Raw genomic sequence first — 22,581 nt, 5'->3', positions numbered from 1 at the left:
TCCCTGAAAAACTGTTTGAGCCACCTTGGATGAGCCACACAAAGTGCTCAGCAGCATCCAGTTTGCATTCCAGTTTACAGTCTCTTTACAACGATTAGCAGTGGTTGCCCATGCCCTCTAATAGCTTTTAACGGTGTTAAAGCACACAGAGACACCAGGAGTCCCTCTGGAAGAAGTTTCACATGGCCAAGTGGTAACAGCTGGAATAGCCAGCACCTTTCTTCTAAATATCTCTCTCACTGCCTCAGCGGTGGATCAAATCTAACATAAGATGACTGAGAACACATACAGACACTAACTACAGACTTAAGGCCTGCCTTAAATTCAATAATTTAAGTGATTTAATGTACCGTTCTGTAAGTGTGTTCTGTTGTTTATAGCAGCGAAATAATACGAAATGCCCAAAGAATATAAAATCATAGGCTTGTTTTAAGAGCCATGAACCTTGACAGAGTTGGGGCAGTCAAAGGTAAATCTAAAAAAAACACCCCAGGAAAAAGACACAGCTCTGACACAACGTACATGATGACAACCAAACAATAAAAACATATCAAGTTGATCTAATTAAGGAATTAGGTCATGTGTTCGCGGCTGCCGAGAAGAACACAGAGCAGTTTCAGACTCTCATATCCGGGCCATTGCTCATGCTCAGCAGACTACAAAACATAAGGATGAATCCCGCACAGGCAGCCTTTCAAACTATCTTCAATCACCACGGTGTTGAGCAAATTATTAGCTTGTTGTGCTGGATTCAATTCCAGACTTGAGACTCCTGCACCCGACCGCAAAACCCTTGTTTTACAAAGAGGGGAAAACTGCCTAACCAATAAACGTGACAGAAGGCCGAGGATGTAATTTTGAAGATGAGCAGTAATTGAGGGTCATTGACTTGGACACATTTCTGCCACACATGCACAAACCCTCAGACACACACACAAAAACATATCTGTAATCCATGCTTGTAATCATATGCAAAGTGATCCTGCTTTAGCCAACACAGAACAGGTTCTACAAGGAGAATTTACTAAAGAGGGCGATGAAAGAAAAAGGAGGGGAAGAAGGAGCGATAGAAGATCTGGGAGCCCGTCTCGCCAGCAACGCACAACACTCACTGTGGTAGTGGCTGAATAAATTCCTCAGAAGATGGTACTTGTTGGTGTAATCCCCAGCCTCGGATAATGGAGCATCGTAATCTGAAAGATAATGCGCTATCAGAACATAGGCTCGGGAGGCAGAGAGAGAGGCAGAGATGCCTCTTACTGTGGCAGATGCTTTCACTGTGCGCCCCTATCAAACATCTCGAGGCAGCAGCGGGCCGAGACATATTGCACTTTATCTTGACAGAAAATGGAGGCTTTGTGAGGCAAAAAAGGTAAAAAGGCATTGGGAGAAATAAACACAAGTATGGGCTGCTGAAGGTCAGAGGTGGCCTTGCCTACTGTGGAGCTTGTTTTTTTTTTTAGAATCCTCCTCCTTTCTGAAGAACAAGGTCATTACAATGTTAAGTACCCTAGAGGAGGATATAAAACCCATTGTACCATCTTTAATTTACATTCCTGTGCATTTATTAGGTAATGAATTCATCTGTGTGCTCTGCATATTTATAAGTTTCAGGTCAGACGCTGCTGAGTAGAGATAGCACCATCTACAGACGTCTCAAATATCCTTATCATATTTTTTTATCTACCAAACCACCTCCCATTTGTGTCAATGTAACAAGCCGACAGAATGAGACTATGTTTCAAATGAGTTATTATCTACATGACGCATGCAAATTTTAGCCTATTGTTGTGCAAAATCCGTGGGCTTTGATAAGTGTCACTAATTATGAATATGTGCCTGTGTTGAATCCTTGCAGCAGGGGCAAGTTAAAGCCTGACCAGTCAGCCATGTATAACTTCATTTTCCTTCCAGCTCTAGCAGAGAGGTTTGTTTATCCAAATGTCAGGAAATACTGGCCAGTGTGCTTTAGAAGCTCATGAAAGACAAACTGATTCGTTCCACATACCGTAGCTTGTTACCATGGGTTTAGGTGCCGGTAGTCCAACAGCAAAGGCCCCACTCATGAAGCCAAAATTTGTCCCCCCGTGGAACATGTAAAGGTTGATGGACATGTCCAGCTTAAGGATTTCGGTCACCACAGGTATCATTTCTGCCGTGAAAACCAAAATAAGGTTTTATTTAGCTGAAATTTTCCCATATGACCAATGAGTGAATCAGGGAATAACAAACAGAACTGTAAGTCACAAAAGGGGGAAAACAAATCCACACAGACTCGAATTTAATGAGCTAGAGCAGCTGTTTTAATACTCCTATTGCCCTCAGTGTCACTTTAACTGAAACATAAACCACAAATCCTATTACAGGAAACTATAATTTATTACGGGGCAATGCTCACACCCAAAAAAATGGCCTATTTTCTTGCACAAATAAGCTTAATATATTTTGTAATGAACGTGGCTAAGAAGGTAATTAAGAATTTAAATTGAATTTTAGTAGTGTAACTGGACTGAGTTTAATGATTCTAATCAAGAGGCGTTAGCCTTTTTGAATAACAATCGGGCTAGGCGAGCAGTAGAGCTGGACTCGGCTGGCTTCATGGTGGCAGAACTCACTGTGACCAACTGCTGGGTGTGCTGCAGTCTGCAGAGCACTGAACTGTCAAGGACATGAATCCCCCTCTGAATATTTCAGTGTTCATTTCATTGCTGTGACAGTTTCTGCGTGGTGAGGGTTTTTCTTTCTCCCCATTTTCCTTTTCAGAGCATTTTTTTTTTTTGTTAAGATGCGGATGGCTGCTAGGAATGACAAGAGTAAAAAGGAGGCTTGAGGCACTGCAATCTTTTCAAGAAATAAGATGTTTCCAAGAGCACTCAGGATGATGATGCCAGAGTGTCTGACTGCCATTAATCTCAACAATTGTGAAATAGGTGCTATCATTTACGTCATGACTGTTCATTAGACTATAAATAACACACACAACAGCAGCATATGGCGCATGTTATACAGCTGATATGTGGGGTACAATGTAGAGTTAAAGAGAGAATTCTTAGATTAAAAGACATGAAGATTTGCTGTTTTATACAACCCTATTAAACATACATACACATATATACATATAAACACATATATATATTTGTGTAATATATATATATATATATATATATATATATATATATATATATATATATATATATATATATATATATATATATATCAATCAGCAAATAGCTAATATATCAGTCAGGCCCGGGTACAATATAAATAATAATACAATGTAATGATTTTTCAACACATTTAAACCATTATTTAATTTGAAACAGTACAAAGATAAGATATGAAATGATGAAAATAAGAAACTGCATTGCTTTATGAAACTGTACTGCACAAACTTGTTTATCCCAAAATACATAGGAAAACTCATTCTGCCACTATATACTTTTGCTCCATTGCAATTTAATCTATTTCTATTTTTTTAATTCAAGTGCAACAATAAACCATTGTAATATGTACAAATTACATTTAAATTAAATAAGCGAATTGCTATTTCTATACTTTTCCTGTGTTTGCTATAATTTCACATAAAAGTGTCCGAGATTGCAAATATAAAAAAAGATTCCACAGGAATTTTGTCATTTTTGCCAAGGTCTCATTTGAAAAGAGATTTTAATCGCAAAGATAAAGATAAAATCAAAATTAAATAAATAAGTAAATGTCCTTTGTTCTTAAGCAGGCACTGCATGAAATATGCATCACGTTATTTCTCATACAAAATACAAACCAGTATAGCAACACTATGGGAAACCCATGATGATGTCTTCCCACCAACAGAAAGTTGGTGCACAACACTTGATCTGTATCAGTGTTTTTGTATCCGTTTATCTTTTGTGAGGCTGCAGGAAATACAGATGGGAACTCCTCCACCTCAGTTCAATAAAAATCAGTGAAGCATATCTTTGAACAATTCAGCAATTAAGAGCATGGTACACAGCCTCTGGTCTGTGATACTTGGCTTACAATCAACCAAGCATTAAAGCTATATAAATCTCTAACAAAGCCATCAAACAAGTAAGAAATGACCATATGCTAAGCTGTATACCCCAGCTGCACTGTGTGGGCTCAGCGCCTTCTTTGAAGAAACATGGCGTTAGACACTGTCTTACACTCAGCCTGAAGAAAGGCTCACACAGCTCCCATGGCAGCGAGTTTGTCCTTACACAATCTTTCCTCTGGCATAGACACTGTTTTATACTCAGCTAAAAGGTTTGTCTTAAACCTCTCTTACCCTACGGCACTGTGACTCTGTCTTATTCTCAAGACAGCCTGTTTTACTTTCAGTGATTTTGTAGTAGCTCGCAGCACCAAACCTGTCTTGCTCTTGCCTCAAATTATCCACCACTATCGACCGTCTGTAAAAAAAAAAAAAAAAAAGTTTCACCCACAACAAAGAATCCATCTGCAGTAATCCTAACTTACGTTCATTCGAACCCCGCACGCTCATCATGGATCCTGAATCTCTCTTAAAGAAAACATGTTTTTTACATTTGTAAAACTAAAGCACGTCTTACCTTCAGCAGTGTAAACATGATGGAGCCCGCCCCAGAGATCAAACCAGCCAGACCAGTACTCCATCACCATTTTAGGTTTCTGAGGCTAGTAAAGAAAACATGTTTTAGTGTAACTACTGAACCAGTAAAGCAACTGATAGTTTGAACCTTTCAAATCCCTTTAATAGAAAACAGTTTCAGTTTGTTTTACCAGGATTGTCTAATTCTTGCAGAGAGCAATGCTAAGTGTGGTGATGAGTCTGATTATATCAGAAAACTCCAAAATCTATCAACAGGAATTTAATTAATTTTGTGGCAAGAAAGACTTACTTGTATTTGTTCCAGATACTTGATTTCATCTGGGTCCAGTTTTTGAAAATTGATGGTTTCCAAAGCTGCAAACAAAAAAAAGACACATATTACGTTAAATAAGGCACAATATTAAACCACTCTTCAGAGAGGTATTAGTCATTCAACCATGAATTGGTAGTATCTCAATGAAACTAAATTATCCTTTAGTTGGTAAAGACAGGAAAGGCAGGAAATTGTTCTGATAAAAGACTCTGTGAACATACAATACTGCGCAAAAGTCTTGAGCTTAGCACTTAGCACTAATTGGAATCACTCAAGCGTAAAAAAGGCACCTAACTCAAGGGAGATGTGTATACATGTAACAGAATACTTAGCAAAGAGAACATTTTAAATTGTATCTTTAGGCAATTTGTTACCAGCAGCCTGTTGTAGAAACACATAATTTGTTCCAATTTATTTAGCTGAATCTATGAAAACTGCCAAAGATAACAGTCTGAAAGGCATAAAACAGTATTTCTGCTCTAACAATGTGATTCCCAAAGAACAAACAGCCAAGAATTTGTCATATCTCAGCAAACAATTTTGAGGAAACTGGACAAGTGAATTATCTGCAGCTGTAGATAATCTTAAATCGAGTGTAGCTCCAGCGGTAGAGCACGTCATCCATTAATTAGAAGGTTAGTGGTTTGATCCCTGGCTGCTCCAGTTTGCATGCCAAAGTATTCCTGGATAGAAAGCAGGGGAAATAAACGTTTGTATGAATAGGTAAAAGAGGCACGTTGCATAAAGTTCCCTGAGTGCTTGAGTAGAGTAGAAAACTGCTATAGAAGAACCTGTCCATTTAGCAGATTAACGGTATCTTTTAGAAAGTCATCTCACTGCAAAGCTCATAACCTGCGAGATGCAGCTGACCTCTCAGGGGATCAATCTACTGTTCACCAAAACGTGATCAGAAATGGTCTCAGTGAAAGGGTGACTGTCAAGAAACCATTTGCAAGGAAGAGAAACAGGGAGAAAAGGCTGAGCTCTGCCATATTACACGACAACAATTACCCTATCAGTCATGGACAAACCTCCCAAAAGCCGCAAGCTCAACATTACTGAAGCAGTGTGAGATCATCTTGACAGAGAACAGAACAAAAGGCAGCCAACATTCAAAGAAGAGCTTTGAATGTCCTTCAAGAAATATGGAGAATTATTCCTGAAGACTACTTCAAAAAAGCTTGTCTATGGGAGTCTATGAGTGTCTGTGTTGAAAAAAAGAAGGTGGCCACAAACTGAAACTCTGTGTTAGCCTTTATTTTGTATTTCCACTAATGCTTGCACATAGTTTAATAAACTGTTTTTCCCATTTTCCTAACAAAATAGAAAGAACAGAGAGGTAGCTTGAGACTTTTGCACAGTACTTTTTGAAAAATTATTAGAAATACATTTAAATATTTTAAGTGATGGTGGATGCTGCTTTCTAATTATATGAATACTACACATCGGAATATATCAGTAATACCAAGTATCAATCAAAATGCTTTAGCACTGCAGTAAAAACCAACAGTAAATAATGGTTACTAATTAATGTGAATTACACTATAACACTAAGATTTGGTTCTGCATTGTAGTTGTGCAACACTGGCCTGCACTTATTTAAGACGTTTTTGCCACTGTGCATAAAAATGAGACACGCCAGCCAACATTTTGTAGAATGTGTGTGTGATTGATTGGCCATTTGTGCATACAGCAGCTTGTTTGTCTGCCAGCCAATCTGACAATACCTCCTTTCACTCCTCCAAGCTTCAGCCCGTCCTTGTTGTCTGAGGTCAGCAGCAGCTCTGTGATACCCCTTGACAATAGCGCCTGTAAAGATCGGAGGGTGGGGGTATTATAGAGGAAACGAAACAAAACCGAAATTATATTTTTGAATATATATATGTATAGTAAATAAGTGCAAACCTGTTTATTGATAGTTCTTTATTAACTACCTCCTTACCTCCTTGATGAAGGGCATGTAATTTTCATCTGTAGCATAGGAGCCATATTCATTCTCCACTTGAACTGCTATAATCGGGCCACCCTTGGAGTACTGTGCAGCAATTAGCCATATATTAGGACATACAGTATGACTTGACACAAGTTCTTTCTCGTTCCTATCCTCAGCATAGTTAAAATGGAAAAAAAAATATTGAGATATGAAAGCTTTAGTGTTCAGTGATGCACGGAGCTGATAAAAAAAATAAGGCTGTGAACACAAGATAAGCAACTCAAGTGTGTCTGGTAACCACTGTAAGCCTTGCGAAAACTGTTTACCACGTTCTTAATGGCAGCCGGGCCCTGCGCGGCATTTCAGGACGTTGTAATGAAAATATTGATGTAGCGATTGAGGTTATAAAAGTGTCATCATCTTACAAGTGTTGTATCACATTGGAGTCATGATTGCTTTTTAAACTGTGTGCTTACTGAATTTAAAAGAAAATCTATTAAATTTGTATGTGACATCTGTTTGTTATTTATCTTACACCATAGTACTTTGGTGTAAGTCATTTTTCTCAGCCCACCTCACAACTGGAACATTAATAAGCATGTTTCACTTACAAAGGTCAGGACTTCTACATTTTCAGTAAACTCATAGAAAACTACCTGATGTGGGACGACTTTCTTTATGACCTCATCAAAAAAGGAGTTGGCTGCATCGGTGAATCCAGAGTAGGTTGTTCTCAGTTTCATCTGGGGATCCCTTAGCAGCCAGCTGAAAAGAAATCACAGCACAAAGTGTTGTGATGCGATTTCACTTTACGATTTTAAAGACAGCTGCACCAAGCTGACCTAAGAATGGCTACCGTCAAGCAGACGAAGTCATGCTTTAGTGCATTTCTCTTTCCCTCTCGCTCAGATTTGACAATTATCAAATAATTACCTCAACCTCACATTCCCAAAAGGAAAATACTGCTCTAAAAATACTACCTTATTCCTGCCAGCAATTATCTGATTATCTGTCTGAATCTATCGTGATTACAGAAGTAAATCAATTAATCTTTCAGGGAGATGTGCCTGTCAGATTTAATTATGGCTGTCTCCAATATATCTCTAAAAGTCTGCTGGTAGTCCTCAGTGACTTTCATTCGAGTAACAGCAGTGGCAAACTTACATGGCGTACTGCATATTGCTGTTTATTCTTAATAAGCCTGACTCTATGTAAGGTCCTGTTGTATTGCAGGTGCAAACCTGTAAGGTGGGTCTTACAAACAAAACAAAATAAACAAAAAAAAAAATTCCAGAAGAAATCAAGCAATTTTTGTCCTTGCACACTTAAAAAAAACTCACATGACTTAATAATGAGGCAGTTCTTATATTTACTAAACAAATTGTGCCCTCTGCAAAGGGACCACTTGATAATAGAAGTTATAACGTACTGTGCAAGAGTTTGTTTTCTTTATATTTTGTTGGCTGCAGCATTTAATATAAACATCTACAAACATAACAAAAAAGTCTTCAGGAGTAGTTCTTCATGCTTCTTGAAGGACATCCAAAACGCTTATTTAGATGTTCTAGATGTTGTTCTGTTCTCTGTTAAGATATTGAAGTCTGGGCTACAGGGAAGGCCAATCCATGACTGACAGCGACTATGTGTTTGTTCATCAAGTTATGCTTTCACTGGATCAACAGTGTGTTTGAGATCATTTTCATGCTAACAAAGTATCTGGTTGCCTGCAGCTTCGCAGGCAACCAGATACTGTCCAGATGGTGTTACACAGTGGATGAAAATCTGACAGTACTTTACTCCGTGCATAATTTCATTCATTCGTGTCAAGATCTCCAACACTACTACTGGAAGAATGCAGCTTTACACCATGACAGAGCCTCCACTGTGTTTTGCAGATGACTGCCGACACTCACTGTTGTACCTCTCTCCCAACCTCCTTCATACATATTAATAACATTTTAACCAAAAAATGTCATACTTGCATTCATCACTCCATCAGACATGTTTGCCGACTGATTTTCAGTCCAGTTCTTGAGTGATTTGGCCAGCCTCGGTTTTTTCTCTACATTTCCCTTCCTAACGAATGGCTTCCTGTCAGCAACTGTTCCACTGAGACCATTTCTAATGAGGCTAATAGTTCTTTGAAATCACCTGTAAAACAACTCACAATGAAAGACTATTCCATGCCTGTGAAAGTGCCTAAAAATACAATTTTAAATTGGTTCTTTGGTAAATTCTTTGTTATGAGTAAACACAACACTAGTCCATCAATTGAGCTTTGGGCATTTTTACGCTTGAATCATTGAATTGAATCATTTAAACAAGCAGAAAAACTAAACAAAAAACATTCCTTTGAAAATGGTCAGGTACAAGAACTGCAGTGAAAATTAGTGAATGTCAATCTAAAAAAAATTCTCAAAGCTCTTCTAAAAGCCTGGAGAACTATTGTTTAAGATCATTTTAAATATTACGAGGAAGTCTGCTTCCGTGGAGGCAAAATATAAAGAAATGATTTTGCACAGCACTGTAATCAAGTTAAACTGCTTAGCAATCTACTAGCTGTTTTACACAACAGATTCCAGAGTAACTAATGCTTTAAGGCACTTACAAATTATGTATAAATATACAGTAACACTTGATTGCATATCTAAAATCTTTACCTGGGTAGTCCCCCTAAGTCCCACTCAGCACAGATGTAAGGCCCTGGTCGCAGAATCACCCAGAGGCCCAAGCTGGCTGCAAGACGTAGGTAGGCTCTAGGGAACGGATGTAAAATGAGCTGTCAGTGGGAGCCATTTATTATGAATAAAAGTCAATAAAGTATTTAAATGAATAATATATTTTCTCACTGTAAACTATTTTTCTTAACCTTCATCGTGTACTTTGAAAACAAAAAACAGATTTAACAGGTCAATGACATTATAATTAATAACTCAATCACTGACAGACAAAGTTCACTAATTGATTTAAAACATTTCTTATAACCTCAAATCACTCAAGGCTGGCAAACTCAAGTCTTTAGCAATATAACAGTGCCATCTGCAGGCGATCTTCTGAATTCCCTGAAAGCCTTCCCTTGCCTTCGGTCCTTACTCTAAATCTAGCTGATCCTCAAACTTGAAGACCCCCCGCTCTGGCTCGTGCAGGTTCCAAGGAACATATCTGAAAAAAGAAATTAAACTTTTTTAAATGCATACGTGTGCATTATGTTTTTCAGCCGCAAACTCCTTACAGAAGTATGGACAATGAAAATTCCACCTATGTGTTCAGACAGTCTTGAGTTGTAGTAGCTTACGTAGTCAGAGTATTGAGGCCACAGGCCTTCATCTTCAGCAGCCGGTCCTTCCAGTAAGCTCTTGGGACACGGAAGTAATGAATGGAGCCTCCCAAGATGAGGAAAGGTTTTCTCTCCAGAGTGAACTGAGAAGAGTTGGCTCTCAGGCCCTCCACACGGTTCATTCTTCTTGTTTCAGGGTGGTTCCTAAGAGGCAAAACTTTGAAACTGTGAAAGAACTCGCTGAACAAGAAGGAAAACTGCTAGCATTTAAAACCTGTTGCAAGTGTGCGGAAATCTCCTTTACTGAAGCGCAGAGGTAATAGGTAGCTTGTATATCTTATCGTGGTGAGCATAAGAGAAAAGCCACACCTTTAGGGGTCAATGGTTAGTGTAAGCACTATATTGAAATACAGAGAGTTTGTCTTTTGTCAACTTGCAATAAAATGTTTATGGCTGATTATCTTGAGTTCTGATCACTACCAGATTCATGAACCAGATCTCTCATGTTTTACTGCGTCACCCTAGTTTTTACACTACTTAAAACCTATATTAATTTAAAAAATAGTACAACGGCAACATTGTACTATGTTTGGATGGGTGGGAGGTTGCATCAGTGTTACATCATCATAATTTATTTTAGTAATTTAGTAAATGTCTGCAAACATTTAGCTTTTGCTTTAGTTTTGAAGGTCTTGGTTACTATATAGCTTCAGCTGCTTCAGAGCTAATTTGTTATACTTTTAAATTCATTATATTTTTAATGTGTTTAGTGGATATTTCCCTGCAGAATCATGCTGCTGTAATACGGCCAAAATGTCATATACAAAATTCCTTCATCTGATCAAAAGCAAAACAGAAATGATTTGACTTGGGCAACCCAAACGCGTTAGACGGGTAAGCCAGCACCACTGGTCTCTTAGCCTCTTCCTGTCACCTGGTTGCAATGAACCTTGGTGTGATTCTTGACTGTGCATTACATTTGATAAACTGATTAGCTGTTTTGTCAAGACATGCTTCGTTCAATCAGGTGAAGGCCTACCTCGCGCCACCTGACTTTGATGGGGTAATTTACCAATTTATTACCTCTTGTCATCTTCAAGTTGTTCAAAATGCAATCAAAATGTAATGTGATGACATTACACCTGTACTGGTGTCCTTTACACTGGCGTGCAGTCGCTTTCAGGATCCAGTTTAAAAATGTTTACTTGTTTTTAAGAGTCTCAGTGGTTTGATGCCTTTACTTAACATAACTTTTAAAACCCTACCAGAGCACCGAGGTCTAGAACCATCTGCTCTAGGACATTTCTAGATCCAGGCTTAAAAGCAGAGGCTATAGAAATAAACTTTGACTTGACTTGACAAAATGTGGCATTGTCCTCATGGAGACTTTCCCAGACAAATATGTTGATTTGAATGGCAGATTATCACTTGGTTACCGGTGCCTTTGCAAGTGTGCAGGTTACCTATGGTTTGTGTAACATTGTGGAAGCTGGTTTTTAAACTGGTTTCAAACAAGTTGGACAGTACCTCTTCTTCTTTTTTTTTTTTTTATTGCAGAGGAAAGTGTCTATGTTATCTAAAAAGAGTTCAAACAGTCAGCACATCTTTTCGCCTCAGTCCATCTGAATTGAGCTCTGGCCCAGAGGACATCTCAAAGTTTCTGGAGGTTTTTTTGTTCATGTTTATCTTCCATTTGCACATGCAATGATAAACAGTGTTTCTCTGTTTTTAAGTTAAGTTTTTTTATGCAGTGTTGCCTGAATGCCCAGAGATCACTTCCATTCAGCACTGGTTATCTGAATTTCCTCTTACATGTAGCTATTTCTCCTTATTGTGTTTAATCTTTTAGTGATGCTCAGATGATGAAATCCGCGCATGCTCGGAATGGAAATCTAGACAGACAAATGCTATTCTTCAGCTATTAAACTATTTTCTCTCATAACCTTTAAGACAGTGGTGAACTTAGCCTCTCTGTGATGTTCTTATCTTCACTTTTCATACCTACTATTTGTACTGGCCTGTTGCAAGGTTATCTAAGCAGCAGTTACATGCCTAATTTACATTTTACATAGCATCCCAACCTTACTGGAAAAAGCTGAATATATTTCAGCTGAATAACATCACACAAGTTTTACCTTATCCGATTGGCAGAAGAGGTCTTCTTCTGCTGAAAAACGAAGATCAGTTTTTTTTCACATACTACAGTCTAAGAATATTTAATTTTAATGTAAATCTCCAGCGTTTTGGGTTGTTTTTTTTTTTTTTTTTTTTAATTCTCCAGGACTAGGCTTGAGTATAAAATGTGCTTGGGAAAAGTTGGCCAGTGAAAGACAAGTAGCTGTTACGTAGACACGTAAAGTCTAACAGGTGAGCCAGATACGCGTTCACAGGTGCCCTGGTCAGTCCCTGTGTAGCTGAGCTGAACCTGCAGCTCACAATACGGACCAGTACCTCCAAGCACGAGGATGGATTCGTGGAGCTTAACAATCACAAACTGTGAACATTTCACGTATCAGTGGGCGAGATGTCTTCACGCACATAACTCTTAGTAAAAGTTAGTGGCCGTTAAAAACAGCGCTGTATCAGTGTTTGCCTTACCTTGTAAAGCGATACATAATTATTCCAGCGGCAGCGACGCAAAGTAGAAGAAAATATCGTTGCTTCAAGGATAGACGAAGACCAATCACTGAGCTTTCCATTGGTATCAACAAGACATTAATGACAGCACGCTGAACCTTATTGTGTTAACGCCTTTTAAAAGCCATATTTCCACAGTTTAGTCTTCCGAGTCTCCTTCCAGCATGGAGCCTGACAGACAACTAAGGATATTGCTAGCTTAACGCAGTTTCGTGAAACTTGTGAAGAATTGAATGATACCGTCAGCATTCGTACTTCCGGGATTAATTATTAAAAAATAATGAATTCGCTATGGGTAATTCAAGTATTTTTTTCTGATCGTGCTACAAAATAAAGCTTCTTATTCCCATGAGAAGCGAGCGTCCGAGTCCGAAAAGTCCAATGAAACGCGACTACTACGGTAGATACTTAGGGACCGCCAAAATGTTCACCTGCTCATTGAAAACGGAGAGCACTCTAAATTCTTTTAAATAATTTATTGAATGACAGATTTTTTTTTTTTTTTTTTTTAAATGGGATTTACAGACAGATCCTTGTCTTTTTAGTGGCTGACTTTGTCTTGCGTGTTATTTAAATGAATAAATAAATAAATAAATAAAAATCCATGTTATTGGCAGGAAAGCAATCAATCCAGAATGCTATTTAATGAGGCGTAATAAATATGTGTAAACCTGATAAAACAGGCAAATAAGGGGAAAAGGGAATGTTCCCGAATTTTTACATTTTTTTCTTTATTGCTTTGTTTGGTGAAGATATATTTGAAGCTATAGAAATTACAACAGCAGCTAACTTTATTGATGTACTCCTCTGAATAAACACAATGCTATAAAATGACTTTACATTAGAATAACAAAACAAAACATAATTTTGCTTTTTAGGATATACACACCAGCAGTAAGCCCAGCTGTTAGCATTACAGTTTTTCAGGTGCCACTTTCAGGGCTGCTAAAGATCCAAGAGTCTTTCCAGCTGGTGTCTTGCAATGGCCTGGGTGCTCAGGGTCGAGGGAACAGCCACCTGTCGCCCTTTGGTCTCTTTCACAGTTTGAAAGGCCTGATTCCACCTTGTGTGCACTATGTGGCCTTGCCATAGCTGCCCTTGCAGAAGCACACAAAACCACTTCTCCTGTCCATATGGTTAGAGAGGTACTTCCACTCTTTAAGAATGTGTGATGGTGCTGGCGGGTGTGATCAAATGCCTAGAAAATACTTCAGAATATGTCAATCAGCCATTAAACTCCTACTCCTAGGTTCCTGTTTGTGCGCTTATAAAAAGATAAATAATTGTGAACAGCCCCTAACCTCATAATGCAACTTTTCATTCACAGGGAACTTCTTGTTTTTTTCTTGTTACAAGCACCGTTGATGAACCAGAAGTCTCAACAAAGGTACTCCACCTGCCTTCGCTGGTCATATTTTAAGTTATGTTTGTTTCAATTACACTGAACAGTTGAACTGATAATAAATAATAAAGTTGAACCTTTAGCATTTCCTATCAAGTAGGGGAGACCGGGGATAGTTGTAACATTTTTGACATTTCTGTCTGTAAATTGGAGCTCTTTTAAGGTAGTGGATTCAAAATGTAATGCAAAGTATTTAAATGTCTCGGCTATTAAATAGTGCAGCTATTTTCTCTGCAGCACAATTACCCATTGCATGGTATGGTCTCAAACAAAAAGAGTGAAATGTTACAATTAACCCCATAGTCTGGGTTAGTTGTAACATATCCTGGGGTGAAATGTAACACAATGAAAAAAGGGTACTAACAAAACATTACCATGTAATCTTTGTTTATTCAACACATGAATGCACTTAGAGCCATTTATGTAGCTATGTGTGTGTGTGACAGAATGCAGAAATCGAGCTTTTGAACATATGCCAACCCCCCAAAAAAGACAAATTATGGAATTTTCTGCAACTGAATATTTCATTAATTTTGGTTGGTCTTCCTTGAGTTTGGCCTCATTGGCTCAGTGGGCATTATAACCTACAACTCTTGCACCAATTTTGAACATAACAATGAAGCTGAAAAAAATGTAGTTGTTCACCAGCATTGCAATTCCATTACTTTTTTTCATGGCTTACCTTGGTGTGGTTTGCAAAGTGCTTCAGAAAGATGAGGAAATCTGTTTCTTGCACCCATCCTGATTTATTTCCACTACCAATACTTCCTACTGGTCCATCTCTGACACAGTGGTCTGCATAATGTATGTGTGGGAACACAAACAGTGGAGGAATTGTGTTGCCAATGGCATTAACCGCATATACAAAAGCGACCAGTGAACCTCTCTCTGCTGATGTCGTTGCCCCAACTTGTTTAATATAAGTTAAAGTAATAGTGTGGTAAGTTGTAACATCTGCATTATTGTTACAACTGACCCAGACTGTTGCTGTTACAACTGACCCAGACTCCTATAGCCATGAACTAGCTAACATTACAGCCAACGGCTAAAACATTAGCACTAAAGACCTACACAGAATATATCCCCATAGACATACAAATAACATAATTTAAGTTTGATGAGTTTAACTGCAAAGCAGATAATGCTATTAGAAATTAAAATAAAGTAGAAAAACTTAATTTTTGGCATACAAATTACTTTTTTTCATGTTAAATTGTCTGTGTTTGACAAAATGTGCTGATTTTTCACATGTGATAGCAGAACTGAATTGGGCATGCACAGGATGAGTCACATCATTTTAAACTTAGCCCTGATTGGAGAAATTGGAAGTGTTACAACTGACCCACGTTACAACTATCCCCGGTCTCCCCTACACTTTGTTAATGTGACGTTGTTCCGTTTGCCCTCTAAACCGAGAAAAACAAAACATGTAAAAACTGAGCAAAGAAATATGAAGAGACCAACGTTACTGTGTACAGTGTGATTTCTGTTTTCTGTAAGGCAGTGCTTCACTGACAAAGACTAAGTGGTTGAGAGAGTGAGAGTGAGAGAGAGAGAACTATTATATTTTTGTTCTAAAACAACAATAGTTTCCCTTATCCGCAGTGTTTGAGGCCTCCCAGCACCATCCATCCCTTCCACGAATGCGCTCTGGTAAGCTCAGCTTCAAGCCACAGCACTGACAGTGTTTTTGATGTAGCTGGCAGTTTCGACTTTCATGTTAACTCTTGGTAAGGTTTTCCATTTACTCTTCCTAAAATGTATGCGTTATCTGTGCTGTCTGCAGGTACTACAATGTTTTAAATGCATCATTTGTTACTGTAATGTTATGCTAAAATGTTTCAAATGCTTTGACACATCTTAAAAACACCATAATCCAGCATGCAATACCTGCTTTAAAAAACTGAACTTTTTCTGTTTTTTTCCCCCTCAGACATCACCTTGATGTGAGAAGAATGAGTCGTTTAGAGGGTCTGAAGGCCAACTCGTCTCAGTTTACTCTAGAAGGAGAGCCTTTCCGCATCCTGGGAGGCTCTGTCCATTACTTCCGTGTCCCCAGAGCCTACTGGGAGGACAGGCTGCTGAAGATGAAGGCCTGTGGTCTCAATACACTCACAACGTACGTTCCCAGTGCACATTCTGTACGCCTTAAATCACAAGTATCTGTTCTTTTGGTGAAGTAAGCCAAATAGAAACAGTTTAGGGTCTATGTGGAAGGCATGTTGAACATTTCTCCTCCTTATACACTGTACTATTGCTGATGATACAAAGAATATATTCTTTGCTGCTTTATTTTTCAGATATGTGCCATGGAACCTCCATGAGCCTGAGAGGGGAACATTTAATTTTCAGGATCAGCTGGACCTTAAGTAAGTTTCCCACCTAAATGTGTTACGTTTGTAGGACTACATTTTTTTAAGACATACAAAGTATTTATTTCTGAAAAGAGCATAAAGCATCTGTGCCTGTCTCAGGGCCTATGTCAGTTTAGCAGCACAGCTGGGTCTCTGGGTTATACTGCGTCCTGGACCTTACATCTGCGCTGAATGGGACTTGGGCGGGTTGCCTAGGTAGTATCATCTTCCCATCAATTTGAAGCTGTTCCATAAATACGCATTATACCACAACATGTCTTCTCTCTTGCTCCTCTTTTTTTTTCTCTAGCTGGTTGCTACAAGATGAAGAGATGAAGTTGAGGACAACTTATCCTGGATTTGTGAATGCTGTCAACTTATACTTTGACAAGCTCATCTCAGTTATCAAGCCTCTGATGGTAAGTCCAGATGGCTGTTTTCTCACTACATTTTAAGCCAAAATAATAACTAGAGTTTTCTCTGTTTCGTTTTTTAGTTTGAAGGAGGCGGCCCGATCATTGCAGTCCAGGTTGAGAACGAATACGGCTCATTTGCAAAAGATGACAAATATATGCCATTTATAAAGAATGTGAGTGTATTATTGCCAATTTTAATCATTAAAATGGTTTGTGACATTGCAGCATGATGGATTCCTGCACCCTTCATTGTCTTTTTTGCTGTAGTGTCTCCAGTCCAGAGGGATCAAAGAGCTTCTGATGACTTCAGACAACTGGGAAGGCTTAAGATGTGGAGGGGTGGAAGGAGGTAATGACACTGATAAACCTTGAGCTAAAGAAAGATACAAACAATCGCTGTCTGTGTCCTTTGTTTGCTTTTTACTTTATGGTTTTGTCCTTGTTATTGGATCGTGTTTGAGAATGTGACATCTTGCTTATTTCAGCTCTAAAAACAATAAACCTTCAGAGACTCTCATTTGGAGCCATCCAACATTTGGCTGACATACAGGTAAGTGATGGTCAACGATGATCTGCGATTGTCATGACAGGCTGACATTTCCATCTGAAAGACATTTAAGTCAACTGAGAAATACTTTGGGGATTTTTATTATGAATTGATGGTAATGTTTTATTCAACCTGTGACAGTAAGGAGCAAGATAGAGCCTACTTAATACACGTGTTGTGTTGTGTAGCCCCAGAAACCTCTCATGGTAATGGAGTACTGGTCTGGATGGTTTGATGTCTGGGGAGAACATCATCATGTGTTCCACGCCGAGGGTTTGCAAATGTTTTTTTAAGTCACACAATTTTTCCAAGCATATGTTCATTTCATGACAAGATTCAAAGTGACAAGTGTTTATTTATTTGAAATGTTTAGGCACATTGTAAATATGCACTTTAAAACTCCATATATTGCTGCTTGTTGGTCTTTGTGTGTTATGTCGTCACACACTGCTACAGCGGAAAATCTGTGCTGCCCTTTATGACAGACATGCTGGCTGTGGTGTCCGAGATCTTGGATCGAGGCGTTTCCATTAATCTGTACATGTTTCATGGCGGAACCAGCTTTGGCTTCATGAACGGCGCAATGGACTTTGGCACCTATAAATCTCAGGTCACCAGTTACGGTAGGGTGGGATTAACCTTAGAACCCGGAGCTCAGAGATCAAAGCACAAAGAAGTGTTTTACATGTTTGAGGGATATCTTTTCCAGCAATGATACATTACACCAGTCCTTGCAGCCATTCACTGGCTACCTGTTAGTTTTAGAATTGAGTTTAAGATTTTTATTGCTGATTTTTAAAGCCCTACATGACCTGGTCCCTTAATTTATATTGTATTTATTTTTCACTTTTCCTATTTTTTGCCCCTGGTATTCTTTAATATTACTGCATATTATTCTCGCTTCGTTTTGAAAAGTGCTGCATAAATGCAAGCACTCCTACAAGAAAACTTTTACTTCTTGATTGTAAATAAGAACTACTTCAAACAGAGCAAAATAACTTTGGGAGAAATTGATCTGAAGTGAACTTTTTGGTTTTAATTTGACCCCTGTTAAATATGTTAACGTGGAAGGGGCAGGGTTTATGTACTATAATACAGCTTGTTAGCTGTGGTTTAAATCAATGCAGAAAACACCGACAACATAACGGCTCTCCAAAAATAAAACCAAAATTTTGCTCGTTTAAATGTTTAATATCTTTTAATTTTAAAAAGTCAGTGGTTCCAATGGTTTCTTGGCAGATTATGATGCTCCCCTATCTGAAGCTGGGGACTGCACTCCAAAATATCACCACCTGAGGAATTTATTCAGCCAGTACCACTGTAAGTTCTTCTTAAGGATCCATACTTATTTTAATTTATGAAAAACAATGTAAATCTACTAAAATGTCTAACTCAGACATGACTGAATGTTTTTGCGAACTCACAGCTGAGCCTCTTCCTGGAGTGCCCTCTTCTCCGGAGAGGAAAGCTTACAGCCCTGCTTTTATCCAGCAACACCTGTCACTGTGGGACGTCTTGCAATTCAGCGACAAGGTGAGCTGCAGATGGCAAGCGCCCATCTGGTAGAGTTGATAGTATAACTGACAAAACTATCAGAGCAGATAAATATGGGGTCCCTGGTGGAAGGAGAGCAAACATGGTACAACGAGTATCAAACAGACATGACGCTGCTATTATCAGCATGTGTGTCTTTGTGCAGCAATCTGGCAACTTGCTGCTTATATGCTTAAGACAGATGTCTCACAACTTGCAGTTAGGTTTGACCTTACTTCTCCTTTCAGCTATGTTTCTTCCCCTTTCTGAATGTGATTCAGGTAGTCTTTCATGAGCACTTGTGAAAGCTTACATTAAGAAACTGTAATTTTCAAGCCACAACACTACTCCTGTTTTTTCCCCATGTGTTGTGATGCAGCAAGATATCTGATCAAATTGCATTATGCTTCAAATTCTTAAATTTTTCTTAATGTTTTACTATTTACTTGATTTTACCTCCCATTTCTCCAGCCGCACAGGTCAGACGGGCCAGTGAACATGGAGAATCTCCCTGTGAACAATAACAATGGTCAGTCATATGGTTATACACTGTATGAAACCACTATCACTGGTGGAGGCGCCCTAAACTCCAGGAACAACATTAGAGACAGAGCAATGGTAAGAGCATACCAGTGATAAAGTAACCACAGATCCAAAATACAGCATAATTATACACTGCCTGTGTGACTTTTCAATCTTTTCCAGGTTTTTGTGAACAGGGAGTGTGTTGGTTGTTTGGACTATAAGACTCATGAGGTTGCACTCCCTGATGGAAAGGTGCTGATCATTTTTTCTGTATCTACTCTGAACTTTACAAAGTGATACTTAAATTAAGGATTAGGATTAATATGCTTAATCATCCAATTTTACCCCCAAATTTGTCTTTGGAGTGAAGTTATTTTGCAGCCGGTTTTGGTCACTCATACAAAACAGTACAAAACACAATAGTGCCATTAGTCAATTGTGCCGTAAACTCTCTTTGCGCACTATGATTTGCTCCCACAGTCCATAGACATGTGTGTTAGGACTTGGAATATTCATAGACTCAAAGAAAATTGTACATAGTCACCTTTTATTTATACTCAATATTTAAAACACTAATTGTTTGTATATCAAAGGGGGAGAGGACATTAAGCTTCCTTGTGGAGAACTGTGGAAGAGTGAATTATGGGAAAGCTCTGGATGAACAGCGCAAAGGTATTCCACATGTTGCTGTGTGTTTTTTTACATAGCTATATCAAAGTGACTGCTTCAGTCTTTTGACAAAATGTCATTCAGAAACTTTTACAATTTAAATTCAGCAAATTTTCATACTGATAATAATACTTCTGCTGTCAGATTGCATAGCTGCATGGACTTTCAGGCCAGGGCACATATTTTTTAAGCTTAAGTCCTAAAAGATGTTCTATGCTTACTGGTTTATTTTTATTTATTTTTTTGCCTTTTTTTTGTATGAAGAAAAAGTAAATAAAATCCAGAGTAAGTATCTGGTTAGACAGCCACATTTTTTTTTTAGGCCTGAGTGCAATAAAGTCAGTTTTATCTGAATTTAGAAACTAGAAATTAGAGGTTGTTAAGATAGTCTTGTAGTTTAACTAACTGATGTGTCAGCGGACTTCATTGATAGATAGAGCTGGGTATCATCTGCACAGCAATGAAAATGCATGCTATGTAGATGAATGATACTGCCTAAGGGAAGCAGTGCTAGTAAAATAAAAGTATTCATTTCCTAATTAGGTTGGAAGGACACATGTTTTCTTTTTTTCCTGCATGCACTATTAAACCTATCAGTTGCAATCAAGACTATAGTTATTTTTTACGTGTGTGTGTGTGTATATATATATATATATATATATATATATATATATATATATATATATATATATATATATATATACAAAAGTCATTTAAAGTAACGTAAAAAGGACATAACTGTAAGGAATATTCAGTTTATAATTCAAATTACAGGTATTGTGGGAGACATTGTGTTGAACAACACCCCACTGAGAGGATTTTCCATCTCCTGCTTTGATATGAAGCCCAGCTTTATAAAAAGGTCTGTTATCTGGATTAAAACGTCTTTCTTGCCAAAATCGTACAGTGTTTAGAATGGCAGGTTTCCAAGTGTACGTGGACCTTTTCATTGTCTATGTTAAAGGGAAGATTCAATCAAAAATTGCTCGAGTCTCCTTGTATAGATTCAATGTGCACTTTGATAACAGTATGTGTTTTGTGGCTCTTGTTTTAGATTAACAAATTCAGGCCAATGGAAAACTGACTTCAAGTCCCATTGTGTCCCCGGGTTTTTCCAGGCCAGGCTCTGTGTCGATGGCCCTCCCAAAGACACCTTTGTCAGCCTTCGTGTGAGTATAACAGTTTGTGTGGAAAACATTAACTAACCAGCAAGCAAGCTAGAGGTTTTTTTGTTTTGTTTTGTTTTTTTTTAAACAATACATGCTGTGTAGCCAGTTTCTGTTTATTCATAATGATAGTGTATTTATCCACAGAGTTGGGGTAAAGGCGTTATATTTGTCAATGGGCAGAACCTTGGACGTTATTGGTTTATTGGCCCCCAGCATTTCCTTTATCTCCCAGCACCTTGGCTTAGAAGTGGAGAGAATGAGGTACCTGTGTAATAACAAAAGATGGAACATGAATTATAAGTGTAACTTGTAACTAAAGAACCTTAGTTGATTTATGTTTATTTTTCTGCTCTCTTTCAGATTATTGTCTTTGAGGAACAACGGGTGCATGATAAACTACTGTTTGCTGAAAATCCTGATTACGGAAAGGTTATCGATGTGTACAAACTTCCTTTCTGCACACTGCTGTGAACATGCTGTAAAACAACAAACTAACTTTAACACATACACACAGACAAAGACAACCATGCTCTTTCATTAAAAGACTGATAGATTCATTATATTAATACTGTCTAGCCTATAAAATCTATTGTAAATATTTTCATTCAAATGATAAAATCTTGCATTGCTAGTTGTTTCCTTTACTATGCAATCTGCTGATTTCACTCAACTTATTATTTAACATGCATCTTGCTCTCACTACAAATAATGCAATTTGAACCCATTATACACATCTTGAACCTTTGACTGTGTAAAGTCCCTGATTTGACCAGAGCAGGAGTGTCAAACTCATTTCATGTTGTGGCTCATGCAGCACACTTGGATCTTAAATGGGCTGGATCAGTGAAAATCCCCTTTCTGTCGTTGTATAGAAGTTTAACTACACATTTAAAATCCCCGAGAAGTGCAATTTCAACAGTATGTCTCAGCTTTTCGACATGATACATTATAGCCGATGAAAGAAATCTGTCAACACAAATAATTAAATGGCTAAAATTATACTTTTTTGTCTTTTCACTGTGAACCCGCTGTAAAAATGGAATTCTATAGCAGAGAGTTAAAAAAAAGAAAAACAAGATTTTTTCTGTCATTTGTTTATTTATCTGTCTCACGTTTGACACACCTGAACTAGAGACCGTCCTTGGCTTGAACAGCGCCCTCACATTCACTAAAGACGGAAATAAATCTGTACCTTGACAATAAAGGTACAATGTTTGA

The 22,581-nt window shown here is 38.1% G+C and overlaps 2 protein-coding genes across 4 annotated transcripts in view; one reads left to right on the top strand and one right to left on the bottom strand.

Moving 5' to 3' along the window:
* LOC102784399 (beta-galactosidase-1-like protein 2) overlaps positions 1–13,130 on the bottom strand; it is a 22,393-nt gene extending 9,263 nt beyond the window's left edge. For 2 of the 3 annotated variants that reach the window (XM_006804648.3, XM_006804650.3), the window contains exons 1-11: positions 12,710–13,130; positions 10,130–10,315; positions 9,928–9,996; positions 9,495–9,590; positions 7,491–7,599; positions 6,844–6,936; positions 6,629–6,710; positions 4,878–4,942; positions 4,569–4,653; positions 2,009–2,152; positions 1,113–1,193 (exon numbers count right to left, since the gene is read on the bottom strand). In XM_006804648.3, coding sequence (XP_006804711.2) covers positions 1,113–1,193; positions 2,009–2,152; positions 4,569–4,653; positions 4,878–4,942; positions 6,629–6,710; positions 6,844–6,936; positions 7,491–7,599; positions 9,495–9,590; positions 9,928–9,996; positions 10,130–10,315; positions 12,710–12,810 — 1,111 coding nt within the window. In that variant the 5' untranslated portion in view covers positions 12,811–13,130. Of the gene's footprint in view, positions 1–1,112; positions 1,194–2,008; positions 2,153–4,568; positions 4,654–4,877; positions 4,943–6,628; positions 6,711–6,843; positions 6,937–7,490; positions 7,600–9,494; positions 9,591–9,927; positions 9,997–10,129; positions 10,329–12,709 lie in introns of all 3 variants that reach the window. The other variant, XM_035913840.2, reaches the window with a different exon arrangement.
* Positions 13,131–16,090: 2,960 nt separating this feature from the next.
* On the top strand, positions 16,091–21,882 carry glb1l2 (galactosidase beta 1 like 2). The gene is made up of 18 exons (XM_035913841.2): positions 16,091–16,269; positions 16,451–16,519; positions 16,625–16,720; positions 16,815–16,923; positions 17,001–17,093; positions 17,188–17,269; positions 17,406–17,470; positions 17,656–17,740; positions 17,953–18,090; positions 18,707–18,787; positions 18,894–19,000; positions 19,472–19,618; positions 19,706–19,777; positions 20,119–20,197; positions 20,969–21,056; positions 21,249–21,363; positions 21,508–21,624; positions 21,724–21,882. The coding sequence occupies exons 1-18, from the start codon at positions 16,106–16,108 to the stop codon at positions 21,832–21,834; spliced, it is 1,818 nt and encodes a 605-aa protein (XP_035769734.1). The 5' UTR covers positions 16,091–16,105; the 3' UTR covers positions 21,835–21,882.
* The last annotated feature ends 699 nt before the right edge of the window (positions 21,883–22,581 follow it).

Source organism: Neolamprologus brichardi, chromosome 14, assembly GCF_056152115.1.
Source record: "Neolamprologus brichardi isolate AB-2024 chromosome 14, ASM5615211v1, whole genome shotgun sequence".
Classification (NCBI taxonomy): Eukaryota; Metazoa; Chordata; class Actinopteri; order Cichliformes; family Cichlidae; genus Neolamprologus; species Neolamprologus brichardi.
The sequence above is the reverse complement of the archived record's forward strand: the minus strand, read 5'-3'. Positions and strand labels throughout refer to the sequence as shown.